This window comes from Hemicordylus capensis, chromosome 13 (genome assembly GCF_027244095.1).
Source record: "Hemicordylus capensis ecotype Gifberg chromosome 13, rHemCap1.1.pri, whole genome shotgun sequence".
NCBI classification, from domain to species: domain Eukaryota; kingdom Metazoa; phylum Chordata; class Lepidosauria; order Squamata; family Cordylidae; genus Hemicordylus; species Hemicordylus capensis.
In genome coordinates, this window is record NC_069669.1 from 16187251 (window position 1) to 16206472 (window position 19222).

General features: G+C 43.7%; 1 protein-coding gene across 1 annotated transcript in view; it reads right to left on the bottom strand.

Moving 5' to 3' along the window:
- Positions 1 to 4314: 4314 nt before the first annotated feature.
- Positions 4315 to 19222, bottom strand: part of GNA12 (G protein subunit alpha 12) — a 44930-nt gene continuing 30022 nt past the window's right edge. Inside the window, exons 3-4 of the mRNA XM_053276122.1 lie at positions 13148 to 13198; positions 4315 to 11847 (exon numbers count right to left, since the gene is read on the bottom strand). Of these exons, the coding sequence (XP_053132097.1) occupies positions 11278 to 11847; positions 13148 to 13198 (621 nt within the window). The 3' untranslated portion in view covers positions 4315 to 11277. The remainder of the gene's footprint in view (positions 11848 to 13147; positions 13199 to 19222) is intronic.

The window sequence follows — 19222 nt, forward strand, 5'->3', positions numbered from 1 at the left end:
CTAGATAGACCAAGGGTCTGACTCAGTATATGGCAGCTTCCGATGTTGAAATCCTGGCCAGATCCAAATGCATGTCCTTCATAGATATGAAGCTCTGACACTTCCTGTCAGTCGGGTGCTGCTGACTTAGAGGGCCTGACTACTGGCGAGGGAGTCAGGCGGTGCTGCAAAATCACCTTCTGGGCCATGGAGCCCTTTCTGGAAAATGGACTCCCGGATGTGCAGAAGGCTGTTATACTTGCCCCTAGAGGGCTGATTTCCTGACCACCCAAGTTTAGAAAGCCTTATGGCAGGGGTTCTCCAATGTGGGTGCCCAGATGCTATTGGACAACAACTCCTAAGGGCCTTTGGCTTCTGTGGCTGTGCATGATGGGAGTTGTAGTCTGACAGCTAAGGACCCAAGGACTCCAACCTGCAGTTATTCCCCTGCCTTGGGTGTCATTTTGCTCCGGCAGCCCAGAAAGCTGCTGAAGATAAACCCGCTACCCATTTCTGTACTTCAGACAGTGATCTTCACTGTTTTTCAAGTGGGGGCAACATTCGCAAAACAAACAAACAAAACCCCTTCGATGAGCCACTGTGCTGGCCTCTGCACAATACTGCACTGTTCTCCATGCTGGGAGGGCCCTTTAGGAGATGGGAGGAAAGCTGGTCTTACGTAGCGAGCATGAATTTTCATCTTTGCTGAGCAGGGTCTGCCCTGGTTTGCATTTGGATGGGAGACTACATGCGAGCACTGCAAGATATTCCCCTTAGGGGATGGGGCCGCTTTGGGAAGAGCATCTCTTCTTGCAGGGGCTCTTTTTGCTGGCTGCACCTCGTTTCTGGAATAGCCTCCCCAATGTTATAATTTATATAGCTATTAGACAAATAGTAAAATCACACAAGGGGAAAAAAAAAATAAGGATTTTGCTGGTGCATTAATGCAGGACAGCTAATGGTGTCAAGGACTGGATGGAACCATCACCCCCACCCCCAAGCTGTACATCTGGAAGCCATCGGAGAGCGAACTGTGCTGCTGCTGCCCCCTACGGGTTGCTCAAATATTGCCAGTGTTTACATGTGTTTGAAATCCGGTTTTGTGGGAAAGCATCTCTGCCACTGAGGCCGCACTGGCAAGCACTTCAAAATCCAACAGCAACTACGTGTAAAACTGGGACGGACACGGACAGAGGCCGCAGGGAAGGAAAAGAGAGAGAGAGAGAGAGAGAGAGAGAGAGAGGCTTCTAAAGTAAACAGTGAGATTAGATAAAAGCGAAATTATCAGCCAACGCTAAAACTAGAAGCTAAGGCAGAGATGTGTCTGCGCCTCCCTCGTCAGCCAGAGTATTTGCAGCCCTCTCGCGGTTGCTATGGCAACTGCTTCACCATGCAAGGGAATCGAGCTGGCACCTCTTTCAGCAAGAACTGTGGAGGGAGGGAAAGCAGTGACACCCTGCAGGCTTCCTCGGGGTCGGAATCCGTGTTCAAGACATAGGCTCACGATCCGCTCAAGAAGCCTCATAGGGGTTCATATCTACTGCACAGCAGGCATTCATAGCAGAGACACCCCACCCCACCCCCAAATCTGCAGGCTGATTGGAGAGCAAAGCAAAGCAAGCAAACAAACAAAAAACCCACAGAAGATGGACAGCTTCGTGATGAAACGAGTGAGGAATTGTGCCACTCCAGAAAGGGGAAGGGGAGCTGGTCTTGTGGTAGCAAGCGCGGCTTGTCCCTTTTGCTAAGCAGGGTGCAGCCTGGTTTGCACTTGAATGGGAGACATTTGTGAGCACTGTAAGAAATCCCCCTTAGGAGGATGGAGCCACTCTGGGAAGAGCACCTGCAGTCTTACAGGCAGAAGGTTCCACGTTCCCTCCCTGGCATCTTCAAGAGAGGGCTGAGAGAGATTCCTGCTGGCAACCTTGCAAGAAGCCAGTCTGTTTGGACAAAACTGAGCTAGATGAAGCAACGGTCTGACTGGGTAAATGGCAGCCTTCCATGTTCCAGATGCTCCCCCGAAACAATCCTCAAAATTCAAAACAAGTATGTGAATGAGAACACCAGGCTCTCTCCCTTAACATTCTAGTTTTTACAAGCAATCCGAGATTCTAGTTACGCAGTTTCACCTAGGAGTAGTTGCCATTGACCACAAGGCAGTTGCCTTGGACAGGATGCCAGATGAGTGCCTTTGGACCGAAGCAATGCTGCTATTCTCCAGTGAGCACTGAGGCAGCCAGAAGGCCCAGGCCTGCAGACGGCCAAGCTAGGAGTTGTGCAAAGTACTTACGCAAGACCTGATGTGGAGTCTAGGTGGGTGGGAGATGAGCATGAAATGGGAAGAGTGAAGGCGTGATGGAGCTTGATAGCTTCCTTCCCTCAGTGTCAGGATTCCTCCTTAAAAGACTCCACTCTCAGACCATGCTCAGCCCACCCACTCACCCCCCACTAATGGAAATCTGGCTGGCAGGGACTAGAGACAGGGCCTTTTCGGTTATGGCCCCTCAGCTCTGAGATGCCCTACTAGAAGAGCTTCGCGATGCTCCCTCCCTCCGTGTTTTTTTTACCAATAATTGGGGGACACTTCTTTTTACAGAGGCTTTTAAACATTTTATCTGCTGCAAGATCGGGTCGGTTCCTTAGCTTTTGGCTCTTGTTTATAAACTTCTAATTTCAAACTTTAAAAATTTATAACTTTTAAATATGGTTTCAACTTGGTCTTTGAACAATAAAAATGAGTAAGATTTAAAGTTTTATATTGCAACTATTTTATGAATGCCGTAAGCCGCCCTGTACAATAGTTTACTGGAGGGGTGAGGTATAAAGAGTTTAAATTAAATTAAATACCGGCCTCCCAAAAGGCAGGAGAATGTTAACTGAGAACAGAAGATTGCATAGAACTGCACAAGCCCATGACAAAGCACTCCACAAGTAGCAAAAACCCTAAACACTCCTAAACGCACAAAAGGCAGTCTCTGATATCCTTCCACAGACAGCCCACACCCGAGACCACATGGCTTCCACCTCCAGTCCTACACCCATGAAATATCACTGTGTGGAGATATGAGAACAAGTTCCTGAAATGCAGAATGGGGCAGAGAACAGACCTCACCATGGAAGGACAGTGAACCCAGGGGATCTAAGCAAGCATTGCTGTAGACCCTGGACAAGAAGGACCATCGGGAGCAAAGGAGAGCTGGCCAACCAGAAGCTGGGACAAGGATCTGTATGAGCTTACTCGGGTGCAAGCAGGAGGTAGTGGCAACTGTCTTGGTTAGAGCCAAGGATCCTGTTTTGCAAATCACGTTTGCTTCGTAAAATAAGCCAGTTAGGAAGGAGGCCAAGCAATCTGTAAGTCGAGGAAGAAAATAGGTGTAGTTGTCCAAGTTGCAAGTTCAACGTTGATTAGCCGAGGACCCCCTTCGCCACTCCAGCCCACATCTCAGGCTGGGAAAGTAAAAACAACTGCTTGTGCCACTGATGGGGTGGGTCACACAATTCTGAGCAGGGCACACAGAGCCCCATTGTTGCTCAGCATAATGGGGAAGAGAGAGGCCCCACACTGGGCCAGCTGGGGGGTGGGCTCCATCCTGAACATGGAGCCTGCCTAATTAGCACAGTGGGGCTCAGTCACAGCTCACTAGAGACCCACTGAGTGGCTTCCAAGTGAGAATGCTCAAATCCTGACTCAAGAAATGTACTCTGCAAACTGCAGCAGTAATTGCAGAGTCAAGGGAGCACCAACCCAACTCAAAGCAGGCAAATCAATTCCACTGGGATTGTGTGATGACATTCAAGCACGAGTTCTTGCATTACATCCAATCTGGGTTTAAATTCACAGTAGGGCTGATCTCATGATCATCAATAGGGTAGGGCAAGCATCCTACCCAGATTCAGGAGCTGTGCACACATCTGTTTTGTGATCATCTGAGTAAAAACCAAGGTGGGAAGTGGAGGAAGTGATCGTGTGAGAGGCTCATGGTAGGTAGGACCCCTTTTCACCGCTCCTGGGTAGGACAGAATCCTTCCAGTGAGAGTGCTCACTGGAACAAAGCATTCACTTAATCAGTATTTTCTTATTTTATTTTTTTTAGTGACTTGTTCATAATTTGTATTTATGGTATTTAGTTTTACTGTGACACACTGTAGAAAGGCAAGATGGAAATTGAGATTAGCCTCCAATTCATGACAAGGAAAGAAAGCCAGTGATTGGCAGGTGGGACTCCAGTCTTTGAGGTGGTATGGTTTGGCCCAGGGGCTACTGGTTGCTGACCCCAAATGTTATAAATGTTTCCCCAATGAAAGTCGAGTTGATTTGCAGGCACTCAAGCAGAGTCATAACAAGCCATGATTTAATAGACTTACAAAATTCATATATACAAAACAGTAAGCCAATTCAAAGCGATAAAGTACATTTTAAACACATTTTAAATCTAATACACAGCTTTCATAAACAGATGCTATTACAGCAATAGGCCACAGAGTATTAGGGATGCTCTTTTAGTGCTCACAAAAAGACCACCAATTAAAAGAATACAATTCAAGAATACCACTACAGTGCTATGAGTTGCAGCCCTTTCATCTCATTATTAGAACTGTCACCATCTTTCAGTATTCATTTCCTCTGAATAGGTAGAAATCAAGGCTAAGCAAACACAGGCCTTTTCTACCCAAAATAGTTTTTTGAAGATTCCTAATATTTCATAGAATATAGTTCTAGAGAGAACCGGATTTATGAGTTAAGTGTGAGCAGAGGTGGCCCTTGGCTCCAATCTTGCTTTGCCCATGAGATCCCTAGGAGCAATTACCCAATACAAGACACTTCTCAGCCATACCATCAAGGCCAGGCAGTGCTTGTGTCCGCTTAATGTGCCATCTCAACCACCCCAAGCCAATAAGAACCGAACAGGCCAAGGACCACTTCTGTCAAGGGGATCCCAATTGTGGGTTTTTTAAAACCCCAACACACATGTGTACCCCTTATGTCACAATCCTTCAATTCAGGTACCCCATAGAGATTTTTAGAGTGTACACACACACACGTAAATGTTATCGTTATGAGAGAGGTTATTCCAGTAAACTTGTAAACATGGGACAAATAAACTTGTCCCATCCTCAGTTGGGGAACCTATGGTACAGCTGCGGTGTTGGGAGGCAGGAGGGCTCAGGGTACCCCCCACCGGAGCCCTTCAAGCACCCTGGGGTACTAATACCCCTGTTTGGGAACCCCCGACTTATGCCAAGGCAAATCTTTTATCTCCATTGCCTCTAAAGAGAGCAAGGGAAGATGCCTGTGATGTAGCTGTTGCTGAGCTACATCATTTTCTATTTAAGTGTTTTATGCGGGGTTTAGGATGTACACCCTGCATACACTAAACTAGTATGTCAGGGTGAGACTTTTTCCTGTGTCCGTGTGTGCAGGTAGCCTTTTGTTCGTGTATGGGGGGGCCACGTTCAGACATCCAGTTGCTCACCCACAGTGCTCAGCTCTTCTCGCTCTCACAGTGCTTCCAGAAGGCATGTAGGCCAGGCTCCAATAGAACTTTAGGGGAACAGACTTGCACCAGAACAGACCCCAAGAACACCACTGTGTGTCCCTGCAGTCTGAACTTGGCAGTCTTGGATCAACTTAAAAGCCACAGTGGAACACAATACGAAGCAAGCCATCGTGGAGGTACACAGGGCTCCAGCCATTTAGGGCTTCATTTTGTGTGCGTGTATCTTGAGAGACACTTGCAGGGGTTCCCCCCCCGTTTTTATTTTTTATTTTTAAGGAAGCATGCTAGGCTTTCTGTCTGGCCAAAGCCTCTACACCGCTCTGGAAGAAGCCTGAATTTGCATGTCCCAGTTATAAACAAATAGGCAAGTTGGGGAGAAAAGATTTATAATGTGTGTGCCAATAGCTACAGTGATGCCAATATGTTGTTTTAATAAGCAGCCAAGCCCTGCTTCTGGAGACAGTCATCAAAGCATACAGACTCTCCATTGATGGCATTTTGTCTCAGTACACACAGACTGTCAGTGTTGAAGCAGCAGTGCTTGAAAACCTATTTAGAAACTAAATCCTTTCCTCTCCCTTCCAACAATAGATTTTGGCTCATCCCCAGAAAGCCATACACAGAGGTCAGTACAGTTCTTGCGTTTGGGCTGTGATTTTCAAGCTAGCTACAGAGAGCTGAACTATGGGATGTAAGCCAGACCCCTAGATAACTGCTTAATGAATAAAGCTAAACCGAATCCGAGAATGGCCGACAACTGAGTAAGCCTGTATCTCCCCCTCTCCACCAAATGAAAACCATTTAAAGAGTACCTTTGAAAACTTAGGGTCACTTCATACAACCGTTTGCCCATGGCTCAGAACAGGCTGAATTAATTTTTTCCCTTGTCAGCCTGGTTTGAATTGGTGCCTGGATAATGGTGCTAGGCACTAGTTCACCACATCCCCCAAATGCCGGGACACCAGTCAGCTGCTGTGCCCTAACGTCACACAGACACTGACAGGTGAACCTACTGGCAGTGCTTCATAGTGTGCTAATTTAAAGCCAAACTCATTCCAAACCAGCCTGAACTGGGCCATGTGAATAAGCCCAAAGAGCCAAAGCCAAACTGAGTTGAAAGTCGACCATGGCCAGAGTGATTTGTAGCTCATGCGCAACTCAGTTCAAGAGAGCCTGGTTTTCTGCAACGCTCTGTGCAGTCTGTTTCACATCCATTCAGTTGGGTTAAGAGCCCCTTTGAAAAGTCCTCCCCACTATTTCTGACATATCAGGAGGTCCAATTCTAAGCCAGCCAGCCAAACAAACTATACTTTGGTAAATCAAAGTGATTTACCTTGACCTGTATATCTCAGTGTCAAGCCAAGGCAACTACTTTCTCACTATACATACATGAACAAATGTGATGCTTTAAGTCAGGGATTCTCAAACTTGGGTCCTCAGGTGTTATTGGACTTCAACTCCCATAATCCCCAGCCTCAGTGGCCTTTGGTTGGGGATTATGGGAGTTGAAGTCCAATAACATCTGGGGACCCAACGTTGAGAATCACTGCTTTAAGTATTTGTTCCTTGAGTGGCTATTTGGTCCAACTTACGCTTTGACTTTTTGGAGCAACTGCTCGAGGTCAACCGAGTCTTGAGGGAGAGATGCATTCAGGCATTACAGAATTAACCCAGAAATAGTATCCCTGCAGTGCTTTCGCTACTCCTCAGTTGCAACTTTTCACCTACTGGGCAGATGGCCATGTAGGAAATCTTAGTGTTCTGTGGCAGCAACATGTGCTCCAGTTCCAACACAATGGAAGTTAGAACAGTGAAATCTAAATCTGTTGCTGGTCCACTGAGGAGGTTCCTTAATTTAGTGAGAAGAATTTGTGATGCAAATACCACCTGCTCATCCATACAAGGCATGGGCCATTTCCCCCCACAGCTTTTTGCTATGTAAACTGCTTTGAAAACTTTGTTGAAAAGCAGTATAAAAATATTTAATAGTAATAAATAGCAACTACTGCCTGAAATGGTAGGCAGGGTTTTTTCCTTTTCTGGAATGGATCCAAAAATAGCTTGGCACACTTCCTTTTCATTTTGCAGGCAGCATAACTGTTAATTCGGTGTTAGAAGTATGCTGGGAAAGGCAGTTTGTGAAATACTTTAGCTTGTGGGGGGTCCCCAGATATTGGACTACAACTCCCGTCATCCCCAGCCTCAATGAACAGAAGGTGGTTACAGGTGATGGGAGTTGTATTCCAACAACATTTGGGGAACCAAGTTTGAGAACCAATGTTTTAGCTGATAAAAAGCTGTCTAGGCTGAAACAAAAACTGGCAACCTCAGAATCTTTTCTGGCATTGGCTGACTTGTGTTAAATACTGCTCATGCTGCAGAGTAACACAGCAATCAAACTCACACAAACACCACTCTTTCCACAAATAAAAACTGCAAGTTTCCCCAAGGCCTTGCTTCTGAAGTGTTTATATACATAAATGGTTTTACAACATCAGAATTTTATTTTATTTTTTAATGACAAGAGGGAAGCATTTCCTCTCTTTGTCCTTGGCTAAAACACACGCCATATTCAGTGGTACACCCTTCAGAGTAACCTTCCTCTGATAAATGAGAAACACCACCAATAGCTCAAGACTATTTATTTGGTACAAAGCACACTGAAGTGTAAGTTCAAGGCCTTTAGCAGATTGTCCTACGTGTAACCCATTTCCTGGCCAGTAAGAATCGTAGCAATGATTCTTCCTTCTACAAATCCTTCCCCTTCCCTCTAATTACACTTCAGACTAAGTGTTTTCAAGGATAACAGTTAAAGGCAAATGTCTTGTTGCTTTGGCAAGAGAAAAAAAGAAGGGAAATTAGGTGGTTGCAGAGCACCCAATATGATGGGATTGCAAATAGAGTAAGCATGCATTTTGGCACACGTTGTACATCAAGTGCTAAGGGTAGGTTTCCCTTCTGTGTTCAAATCAAACTGTTAAACAACTCGGACTAGCAAGGATGATCAAAACGGAGGTGTCACTGAGAATCCTGAAACAGATACACGCTTGACAGACCATGTGTACACACACTGGTGGAGCCACGAAAAAGCTTAGGCAACAAGCTTCAACTGCAATGTCAAACACAAAGTTTACAGCTATGACCATGACCTATCAGAAGGGCAAAAAGGACGAGAAGGAAAGCTGGTATTAACCATGTTAAAACATATTAACCGTATCTAATGTCTGTAGGGGTTGCCACCAAATTATGTCAAATTCAACCTAGTGAAATCTGCTGTGATCAAGTACATTTGGTGCTGCAAGGGATTCTCATCATACCAAAAGAATGAAGGAAGAGCCATTCTTTTACAAAACATGCACACTTTTGGGTACACAGTTGCAACTTAAAACAGTTTGAGAACTAGAGTGTTATAGCTCTTGATTTTTATTTTAAAATGCAAAATAGTAGCATAGTTAAGATTTTAAATATTTGTTATAAAAGATTGTGCTCCTGTATGCCACTTAAGGCCAAACTAAGATTCATATGTAAAACTCAGGCACGTTTAGAAAGCCAAAAGAGTAAAGCACAATTGTCTATCAAAGAGGCTTTGCTGTGGAGCAAAGTTAACATTTAGTGGATAGAATCCAGAAAGAACTACTTTAGGCATGTCCAAGATTGTGGGCGTGTCCAATGGGAACACTGATTCCCCCCTCCTTAAAAACAAATACATATGCCATATCAAACTGCTTTAGAAACTAGTCCATTTCCAACAGCAATTTGCCATGTGGCAGGGAGAATTTAAGGTTTGAGAAATGAAAGTTGCAAGTCCTCTTTGTATTTTCAAGAGGTGAAGCAGTTTAAAGCATTCATTCTAGCTTATCAAGAAATGGGCAATCACAGTTGCGTTGCATTCCCCTCTATTTCCTGACAAGTCACTTAGAGCCAGCCAAGCTTTAGAAGATTCATAGCAAAATGGCAACATTATTTTCTTTTCCAGAAGTAGATGTGGAAAATAGAGTAATTGGTTCTAAAAGAATAAGACAAATGTCACCAAGTCACTTCCCAAACATAATGTAGCCTCAAAAGGCTACATGATATGTAATGAAACCAGCAGATGGCTGCTGCCTTACTAGTGTTTTAGTTTTATATAAAAGTTTAGGAGACAAATATTCTCATTTCCAGGATGTGGCTTGCTTGTGCCCAAAAAACATCACTATGAGATTCCTGGTTCACAAAGTATGGTACACCACACAAAACATGCTTATATAAACGTGAGTAATCCACACAGAGGGGAAAAAACTAGATTTTGTCCAAGCAGAAGTTACAACAGATTTCCTTTTTAGGTGAATGTAACTTGTGGCGTGAATGCCTGGAGTTTCCCCCCACATTTAAGACATGGTTGTCCCAAAGGGTGTAAACTACAGCATTCCAATGTGTGCTTTATGAAAGACTAGCCCTTTAGATGTTATTATGGCAACTGCGGTACCAACAGCATAGTAAACATTTCTTGTGTTTAAAAAGATCCCTGAATTTAAAAAAAAGAAAAAAGACTATGGCACTGAAAAAGCAGGTCTTAGTTTGGTTATACATACCTCATATCAGAGCATGTAAAGTGTCTGTACACACTGAAAAGGCACCCATAGTTAAGCTCAGCATTTTAGAGTTTTAAAAAAGTTCACATCAATGTTATTCACAACCTCCTGCAAATTCACACATACTCTGTAGTAGCCTGAAAGGAGCAACTTAGGCCCGCCAGTTTACAATATTTTAAGTGTGTATTATATAGGCTAACAAACACCTACAACATATTAAGAATTAGTTCAAAGCAGGCTCCTTCTGTCCAAGCTCAGGGCAGCTGTACAGTGGGAATCTCAAGAGCATTTGACTTCTGTGTCATGAACAGCCATGGCTTCCCAGACATTTGACTAATGTGTAGCATCCGTACTATTAGAGACTGATAACACTGTCCTGTCGAGCAGAAAGAGCTTTCATATCTTTCCAACTGTTAAGTGTGGGATCAGTCTTGAAGATGTCCACTCTATGCGGAGCAGTCTCAGCACCACCCTGAACTTCTACCACATGGAAGTCTCATTTCCCATGGTGCAGCAAACACTGTACATGTAGTGCAAAGTAAGCCTTGTGTTGCACCAACCCAGGCCTGGATTTCTGCTCCCTTTGAGGCCAACTGCTAAGAAGAAACTTACTTATGTGGCCAGCTAAGTTCCTTTTACAGTTCTGAAATTCCACACGAGGGAAGCTGGAGACTTTCAGGTAAGAGGTGGGCAGCCAGCCATCTTGGCAGGCAATTGTTATATGAGCCAAACCTGGATATTGATCTCAGAGTTGTGAGACTATATTGCAATGTATTCTCCAAATACAAATATCAACTATGGAGTAAACTATGTTAACATGAGTTAAATTCAGCACCCAAAACTACTGAGGCAGACAGGCTTTACGGCCAGCAAATTCTGGCACTGTTGTACAACAACATTAAACACACAGAACTCTTTTACGTTATGTTTCAAATTTAGGGCTCTTTTTTCCAAAAAGGCAGAAGGCGGTAGTGTTATTCAGTGTTCAAAAGGCAGCGCCCCACTCACAATAACCACTGTTTCAGTAGTGTTTTTAGTTATGTGTTTTAGTAGCTAGCTTGAGTTGTCACAGTTCTTCTGCATGTTGCTCCTCTGTCTGGATTGGCTATTTGCAGCCTCTCTGAGCCAAGGAAACAGCAGGGATCTTTCAGAAAACCTGCCATGAAGGCCACAAAGGTAATACTTGGGCCTACGAGGGTAGGTTTGAATGGAGGGAAGACAGTTTTCTTTCACTGCAACATTATATCCTTAAGATTTTCCTGAAGGATTGTATCCTTTACAGCATGGAACACAAAACGGATGTTTTCAGTGTCTATGGCTGTGGTGAAGTGATGGAAGAGGGGCTTACTGCGATTCCGCCTCTTTCGGTCAAAACACTGTACCAGGTAACGCTGAACATCTTCCAGCCTATGAGGATCACCTCTGAAGTCTGAGAAGTACTTCTTGATGCTGACACTCTTCACCTTCTCCACAAGGAGATCCATTTTATTAAGGAACAGAATGATGGAGACATTAAAAAAGAGCTTGTTGTTGACAATGGTTTCAAAGATATTCATGGATTCAACCAGTCTATTTGTGCGTCTGTCTTCCATGAGGACCTGGTCGTATTCACTTGAGGAGACCATGAATAATATAGATGTTATTCCATCAAAGCACTGAAACCACTTTTGACGCTGAGATCTCTGCCCACCTACGTCCACCATTTTGAAAGGAATCTTCTTTATGATGAAATCATGCTCCACAATCCCCTTGGTAGCTTTTCTAGCCAGCAAGATGTCTTGCTTACTGGGAAAATAGTTCTGTAAAGAGATACAGAGGGGAATAGGGAAAAGATAAGGTGTCAAATAGACCAAGAGTTGGCTCTGTTTAGTTGGCTGGTATGTCAGAATATCTGATTCTGATGTGTAACACCCCCTGATATCACACAAAGGTGGGTACTCCCAGAACAGTACCTGCCGTTTCCAGCACCAGGGGAGACTTTTCTACTGAACCAGAACTCACAGGGATGTTACTTTCACTGGGAGGAACTACACTTCCCAGATGTCCCCAAATGCCTTTCTAGGCATACTTGTGGGCTCTGGTTCTGTAGAAGAGGCACCCCTAGTGGTGAAGTGGCAGGTACTGTGTGAAACTGGCTGTACCTCTGCATGGCACCAAGGGTGGCAGAGATACAAGTTTATCGGAACTGGACATTGCAATACACAGGCCTACTATTTAAGCAGATCAGGACACAGGACCTGGGAAGAGGGAAGGTGGAAGAGAAGTATCTAAGGAGCAATCTCACATAACTCACTAGGTTGGAAAATGTGGGTTAAGTCAAGTTCCATTTATGGTAAAGCAATCCCGTGGTCACTTTACCACACAAACAGTTCACTTTCACTCAAACAGTTTTCACCGTTTGGTTGCATGAACTGGCTCTAAGCCAATTCAATTTGAAGGAGGACTCTGAATAACGTAGAAGCCTCCTTAGCATCCTGAATGCATCCTTTGAAGATCTGTTTAGCAATCTTACAACATATGCAACAAAACCTGGAGTTTCTGATAAGCTAAATTTTGAATGTTTCATCTTATTGCCCTTACACATAGCATGAATGGAAGAGATGAATCTAAAGGTTGCAGTCAATTCAAGCAACGATGTAGACTTGTCTTCATGTTTTACTTCCATTTTCTGACAATAGGAGCAGAAAAACCATCCTCCTCAAGCAATGCTATGGTTCTGCAGCTCTCATGACATTCCAAGAACTGATGCAGCAGTCACGTTTTGACTGATAGAGGATGCAACAGATTCCATTTGGGAGTAATTCAAAGGCCTATATCCATATTGCCTAATCTATCACACAAAAATACTTTCTTATCCTAATATTTTCTGTGAGAAAACACCTGTTCTTATATGTGGAAAGAATTATGAATACATGGTCCATAAAGTGGGAAATGCTGAAAATGTTAGGATAAGAAGTATCCCCCCCCTACCCTCGAGTGAACTAGGAATGGCTAACTGATGGTGGTGGGATACAGAGCACAGAATTAAACTTCATTGTCTCATGCTTTGAGTATCAGAGTACACAGAAGTACATGGGCGGGGGGGGGAGCAAATCTTACCAACTGGCCAATCCGGTCCAGATTATCCAGGAAATATTTCACCGATTCACCCTGTGAGGAAGACGACATTTGTAGCTTAATTCATTTCTGGACTAGGTTAAAGCCAAAACACATCAAAACAAAAAGCATATTTGCTTTTTTTCATGCTGACGTGTCTCCAAAATAACCATCTACAATTATTAACTATCATAGAACAGAACAATATCGGACCTCTGAAAAGTATAAGCATGCATATGTATTCAGTACTTGGTTTGGGCCCCTTTTGCAGCAATTACTGCCTCAATGCGGCGTGGCATGGATGCTATCAGCCTGTGGCACTGATGAGGTATTATGGAAGACCAGGATGCTTCATTAGCGGCCTTCAGCAATTCTGCATTGTTTGGTCTCATGTCTCTCATCCTTCTCTTGGCAATGCCCCATAGATTCTCTATGGGGTCAGGTCAGGCGAGTTTGCTGGCCAGTCAAGCACAGTACACTGTATACTTTTCAGAGGTCCGATATTGTTCTATTCTTCAATCCTTGTCTTCTTGGTTCCATGTAATATTCTAATTTTCTGAGATTGTGGATTTGGGGTTTTCATGAGCTGTACGATCATCACAATTATAACAAATTAAGGCTTGACTTATCTCGCTTTGCATGTAATGCGTCTGTCTCATATCAGTTTCACCTTTTAATCTGCATTACTGAAATTAATGGACTTTTGCACGATATTCTAATTTTCCGAGTTTCACTTGTACAATTAAAAACTTAGGAGATACCATCCAGATTGCTCTGGAGCATCTATTCAGGAGAAAGAGCAGAGATAATATGCCAAAACCTGCTACTTGTGTCTTTTGTTACCACCATCTAGTAACTGCAACACACACCCTTAACATATGTCCAATACAAAAGTACAGAGAAAAGGGGTGTCTAGGATGTGTCAACATCTCATTCCCTGTACTCATGTTGTCTACCAGGTGAAGCTTTCAGCAACTTATTCCAATTACTGAATATGTACCCCAAAGACCCAAGCCTGTGGGCAGCCATAGCTGCTAACAAATCCCAATAAATCAACTTGAATTTAGCTGAATTAGATCCCAACATTAAATTGCAAGTTTCAAATTTGAAACTTCCACCTAATTTGTACTCATCTTAGAAATTGTTTCATTTGTTTCTCATTCCCTTGCTACTGTTCATTTGAATGAGAATGAAGAAAGGATGTTTCACATACTATTGCCTTCATTCAGCATTCTCTCTTAAAATCCCCAAAGCAATACATCTTTATTACTCTATTTGAAAGGCGCATGCTGCTCAGCTCTCAACTGCAGGTTTACTTTTCTGTATTCAATATTATGTTCTCATTAACATCCTGTCCCTCCTACCCAAAGAGTTAACACACAAACTTGGATGATTCATTCTAGTACTGTACATCTCCTCTCTAATGCTCTATATCCTTTGAGTCAGTCTTGCCAACTGGGACCACATAAGAGGTGCTGTTCCCATTGTTGAGAAGCAGCAATGAATCACTGCACATCTGGGAATTGGAGAATCCAAAACGATGAATAGCAGGCCTGAAATAAGCCAGGTCCCACACTTTAGCATTACTCTGAGCTTCATATCTCGTGTTGTATATTTCTGGCCTACATGGTCAAGCTTCTTACTACTTCAGCCCTAAACAGCAGCCTGTGGAGACCCTGGTGCCATTTTCATTTGTGACACTTAAAGGTTAACAAGAAACAGAGGGCCTTGTCATTAGAACACTCACCCTGAAAAACGGAGAGATAACACAAAAACTAAATTTGGTTTGTTTGTGGGAAGTTTTTTAGGCAGCTCATGTTTTATGAGCTCATGTCTTATGAGTGCTCAGTGTATGAAAACACAATCTTTCTGCTAACATGCTGTGTTTTAAGCAAGTATTTTACTTTAGACTGTATAGTATGTTGTAATATATTTAACACCAGTGTTTTTGCTACAAATTAAGGTGCTTCTATTTGTTGTTATGTAAAAGCCATAAGCAGAGACTGCACAAATTCCATACATTAAGCTTTAGTTAGGTGTTCATTTTAAAAAGCACTACTGAGGTTTTAAAAAGGACATCAGCATTCTGGCAGTTCTAAGTAGCTTAAAAGTCTGTCTCAGGAAGAGTCATTTTCAACTAGAATCTGAAACTATCACCCTATGAATATTTGCTATTTTCTGGTGCTTATCCCAGGACCCCCTGACACAGGTTTAATTTAGTCTTCCCGATTATGCTTGCACAAAGCATAGTTGCTAAATTTAGGACAGACAGTTTAAGGTTAAATCCAGGCCAAGATATGAAAAAGCCTAGGAGAAGTGAGAAAGTTCCAGATATACACACCTGACACTTAAAATAACTGCATTTTCACAGCTTATTTTATCAAGCAACAAGGCACAATAGAGTTGTTTTCTAGTGCTCTGGTTAAATCACTAAAGAGAAGAGCCTGTACATCTGAGAAAACTTTATTCTAAAAAAAAAGAAAGATGGCAAGTATAAAACAATAAGCTCTGTTTCAGCACGCCCTCCATAGGCAATGTTATTAAAAGACACACAACACTTGGCTGCCTCAATTTTGTTGATCAGCAAGGAACTCAAGTGGCCCTCGTCACCCACGGCTGGGTCTTGGAGTACCCGGTCTCGCTAAACATGGTTTGAAAAATACTGGAAATATGCCTATCCATGGCTACTGGGTTGCCATAAATGACCTCCAAGGCCACCATACTGCAAAATGGAGCCATTTGGTGGTTCTTTTGTGTAAAAAGATTCTCCCTGTGGTTTTTTGTGGAAAAATTAGCAAAACTGGCGGCTTTGGAGGGACATTGCTGGACAGCTGGAGACCTGAAGAGCATAGTATGGCACTTGATTTCTCTGATTTCCTTTTAAAGCCTCCAGGAACCTAACCACCCAATTCTGAATGCTGCAAGGTCTCATAATCCACGGCTTTGTTATCCATGGTTTCAGCCAAGAACAAAACCCTCATGGATAAATAACAAGGGCCACCTGTAGATGGAAGTTATTTTATGAGGGAGCAGACTTCAAATGGATAAATCCTTTAGTGCTTGTTTGGGCTGCCAGATTGATATAGTACAAGTGTTGCATTTTATATTGCTGCCCAGGTAGTCTGACTACTGTGCTGTAGTTCTAAGTCCAAATCAAGAAACTGTGGTTTAAGTAACTCCAACAATCCCGGAAGTCAAATCACCATTTGATGGGATCATGTATCTGCAGTTTATTGGTTTGGACATCAAGGGGAACTGGTTTAACGAATCAGGAACCTTTGCATTTAGCCAGACATGCAAAAGAGAAATAAGGTGGTGGTGGTGGGTGGAGGTGCAATGGGAGAAGGTGCATGTAGTTCATCCATGAACCAATGAACAATGGGTTCTTAGATCAGAACCAGACCATATTCTAAATTTCCAGTGCTGCCAGCTTACACAAATAGTACACAAAAGTACTGCCCATTCACTTTTAGCAGAATTCAGACACCCTAAAAAAACAAACAAGAAAGCCTGTAACATCTGTGCAGAACATTTTGCTAGTAACTCAAAGTTATGTGTCATAAGACAGATTACTGGAATAATTTTCACTGTATTTCTTTCCAGCAAGCATGTACCTTAGAAGCCCAATGTCTCAAAGCTGACAAGCTTACTTACTGACAAGTTTAAGGCATACTAAAATTTCTGCCAACACTCTCTTGAACTAGGAAGAACTATTAGAAGTTATAATCTTTGCACCCTTCCCTTTTGAAGAAAGGAATTACAAGTTGCTTACCTGTAACTTTGGTTCTTCTAGTGAACATCTGTCCTTTTACACCAATGGTGCTATGCGCCTGCGCAGAGCCCTCGTCGGAACTTAACAAGCTCAGTTCTCCTGATTTAGGCAGGAACCCTGCCCCCAGCCGCTATATATACGCCACTGAAGAGAAGTGGAGTGGCGGATACGCCACTTCTCTTCAGTCACGGAGTCCTCCTTCAGTTGACCCAACGAGGATGGGAGGGTGTGTAAAAGGACAGATGACCACTAGAAGAACCAAAGTTACAGGTAAGCAACCTGTAGTTCTTTGATGTGGTCTCTGCCTTTTACACCAATGGGCGCATAACAAGCTAGCACCCAAGGAAGAGGGAACAAACAGAAACAAGTATTTATTTCAAAGAAATGAGGCACATCAACTGAAAATAGACTGTAGGACAGTCCTGCCAAACCTAGCATCATTCTATTCCCTGGCATCAATGGTATAATGACGAATAAAGGATTGGGGCGAAGCCCAAGTAGCTGCTTGATAGATAGTGTCCAAAGGGACCGCACGATCAAAGGCAACAGAAGCCGCCATGGACCAAACTGAGTGTGCCTTAACTGTCACAGGCAATTGTTTATGTGCTAAATCGTAACCAAGTTCAATAGTAGAAACAATCCACCTAGACAGGGACTGAGCAGAAACTTGCGGGCCTTTGCGAGGTCCATCATACAGAACAAACAGAGAAGGAGTTTCCTCCACTCCGCACACAGAATGACAATGCCCTTCGAATATCCAAATGGTGTAACCTGCATTCTGCATCTGATGAAGAGTTTAGAAAAGAATACAGGCCAGGTGAGTGGTAGGGAGTGATGAAAGGTAGAAACTACTTTTGGAAGGAATTGAACATCCGGTCAGAGCACAACCTTATCTTTATGAAACTGCAGGTACAGTAGATCAGTCCTCAAGGTCCACAATTCACTCACCCTCCTAGCGGAGGTGATCGCCACTAAGAAGGCAATCTTCCACATCAGCAGATGAGGATCAATTGAAGCCAAAGGCTCAAAGGGTGGTTGCAGCAAACCAGCCAGAACCACCAACAAATCCCAAGCCGGTGACATAACAGGGTCATCCGGTAAAACATGTGATAAACCCTTCAGAAAACTCTTTACCAGGGGGTCCTTGAACCAGGAAACCTGAGAGGCAGGCGAATGCGCCACAATGGCCGCCAAATGTACTCAGAGAGGAGAGCTTCAAACCAGATTCTTTCAGAGATAATTGTAGGTACAAACATTTTGAACAGATGGATTAAGAACATCAAACCCATTTTGAGTAGCAAATGTACACAAATGAGCCCATTTACAATATGTCCATACGACTTTCTCGACAAGGGCTTTCTTACCACTAGCAAAATGTCCCTGAGTCTCACCGGGAAGTTGGTAGGGTCTTTCAGGCTTTCTTGCCACCAGCAAAGTGTCCCTGAGTCTCATTGAGAAGTCAGTAGGATCTTTCAGGCAGTCAGGTGCAGGGACTGGATGTCCGGATGGAGCACCCGGCCCTTCTCCTGCGACAGCAGGCAAAGTAGAGCTGGAAGGCACACCCAAGTTACTGCCAGTCGCTTAGGAGTCGCAAATCAAGGCCTCCTGGGCCCCCAAGGGGCTATCAGGATGGCCTTGGAGCAGTCCTTCCTCAGTTTGCAAAGAACCTTTGATATGAGGGGGAACAGCAGAAACGGGTAAAGGAAGGGGCCTTTCCAGGACAGGACGAAAGTATTGCCCAGAGAGCCCTCCCCTCCCCCTTACAAGAACCTTCAGTGCACTCGATATAGGCTCGCAGGGTTCTGTGGACATCCAGCTTATGCCAAAGTTTCTCCTTGTGATGAACAGGAGATGGGCAGAAGGAAAGTAGAATGACTTCCTGGGAACAATGAAAGGGTGTATTAACCTTTGGTATGAGAGTTGGTTCTAACATCAGAATAACCGAATCGTGCTGGAACCACCCCCCCTTACTCACTGACAAAGCCCCTAGTTCCAAAACCCTCCAGGCTGAGGTGATGGCAACTAAAATTAGAACCTTGTAGGACAGTAGCCTCATGCTGATGGAAAACAGCAGTTCAAAGGGGGACCGAGTTAAGGCATTTAGCACCCTGTTTAAGGTTCCAAAAGGGAAAATGGACAGGCGGAGGTGCCAAATTAGAGACTCCCCTCAAAATTCATGAGATGTGTGGATGAAGTGTCCGGATCTGAAATCTCCAGAACAGACGCTAAAGCAGAAGCCTGTCTACGTAGCATGCTGGGACGCAGGTGAAGATCCATTCTGGACTGAATAAAAGCCAACACCTCAG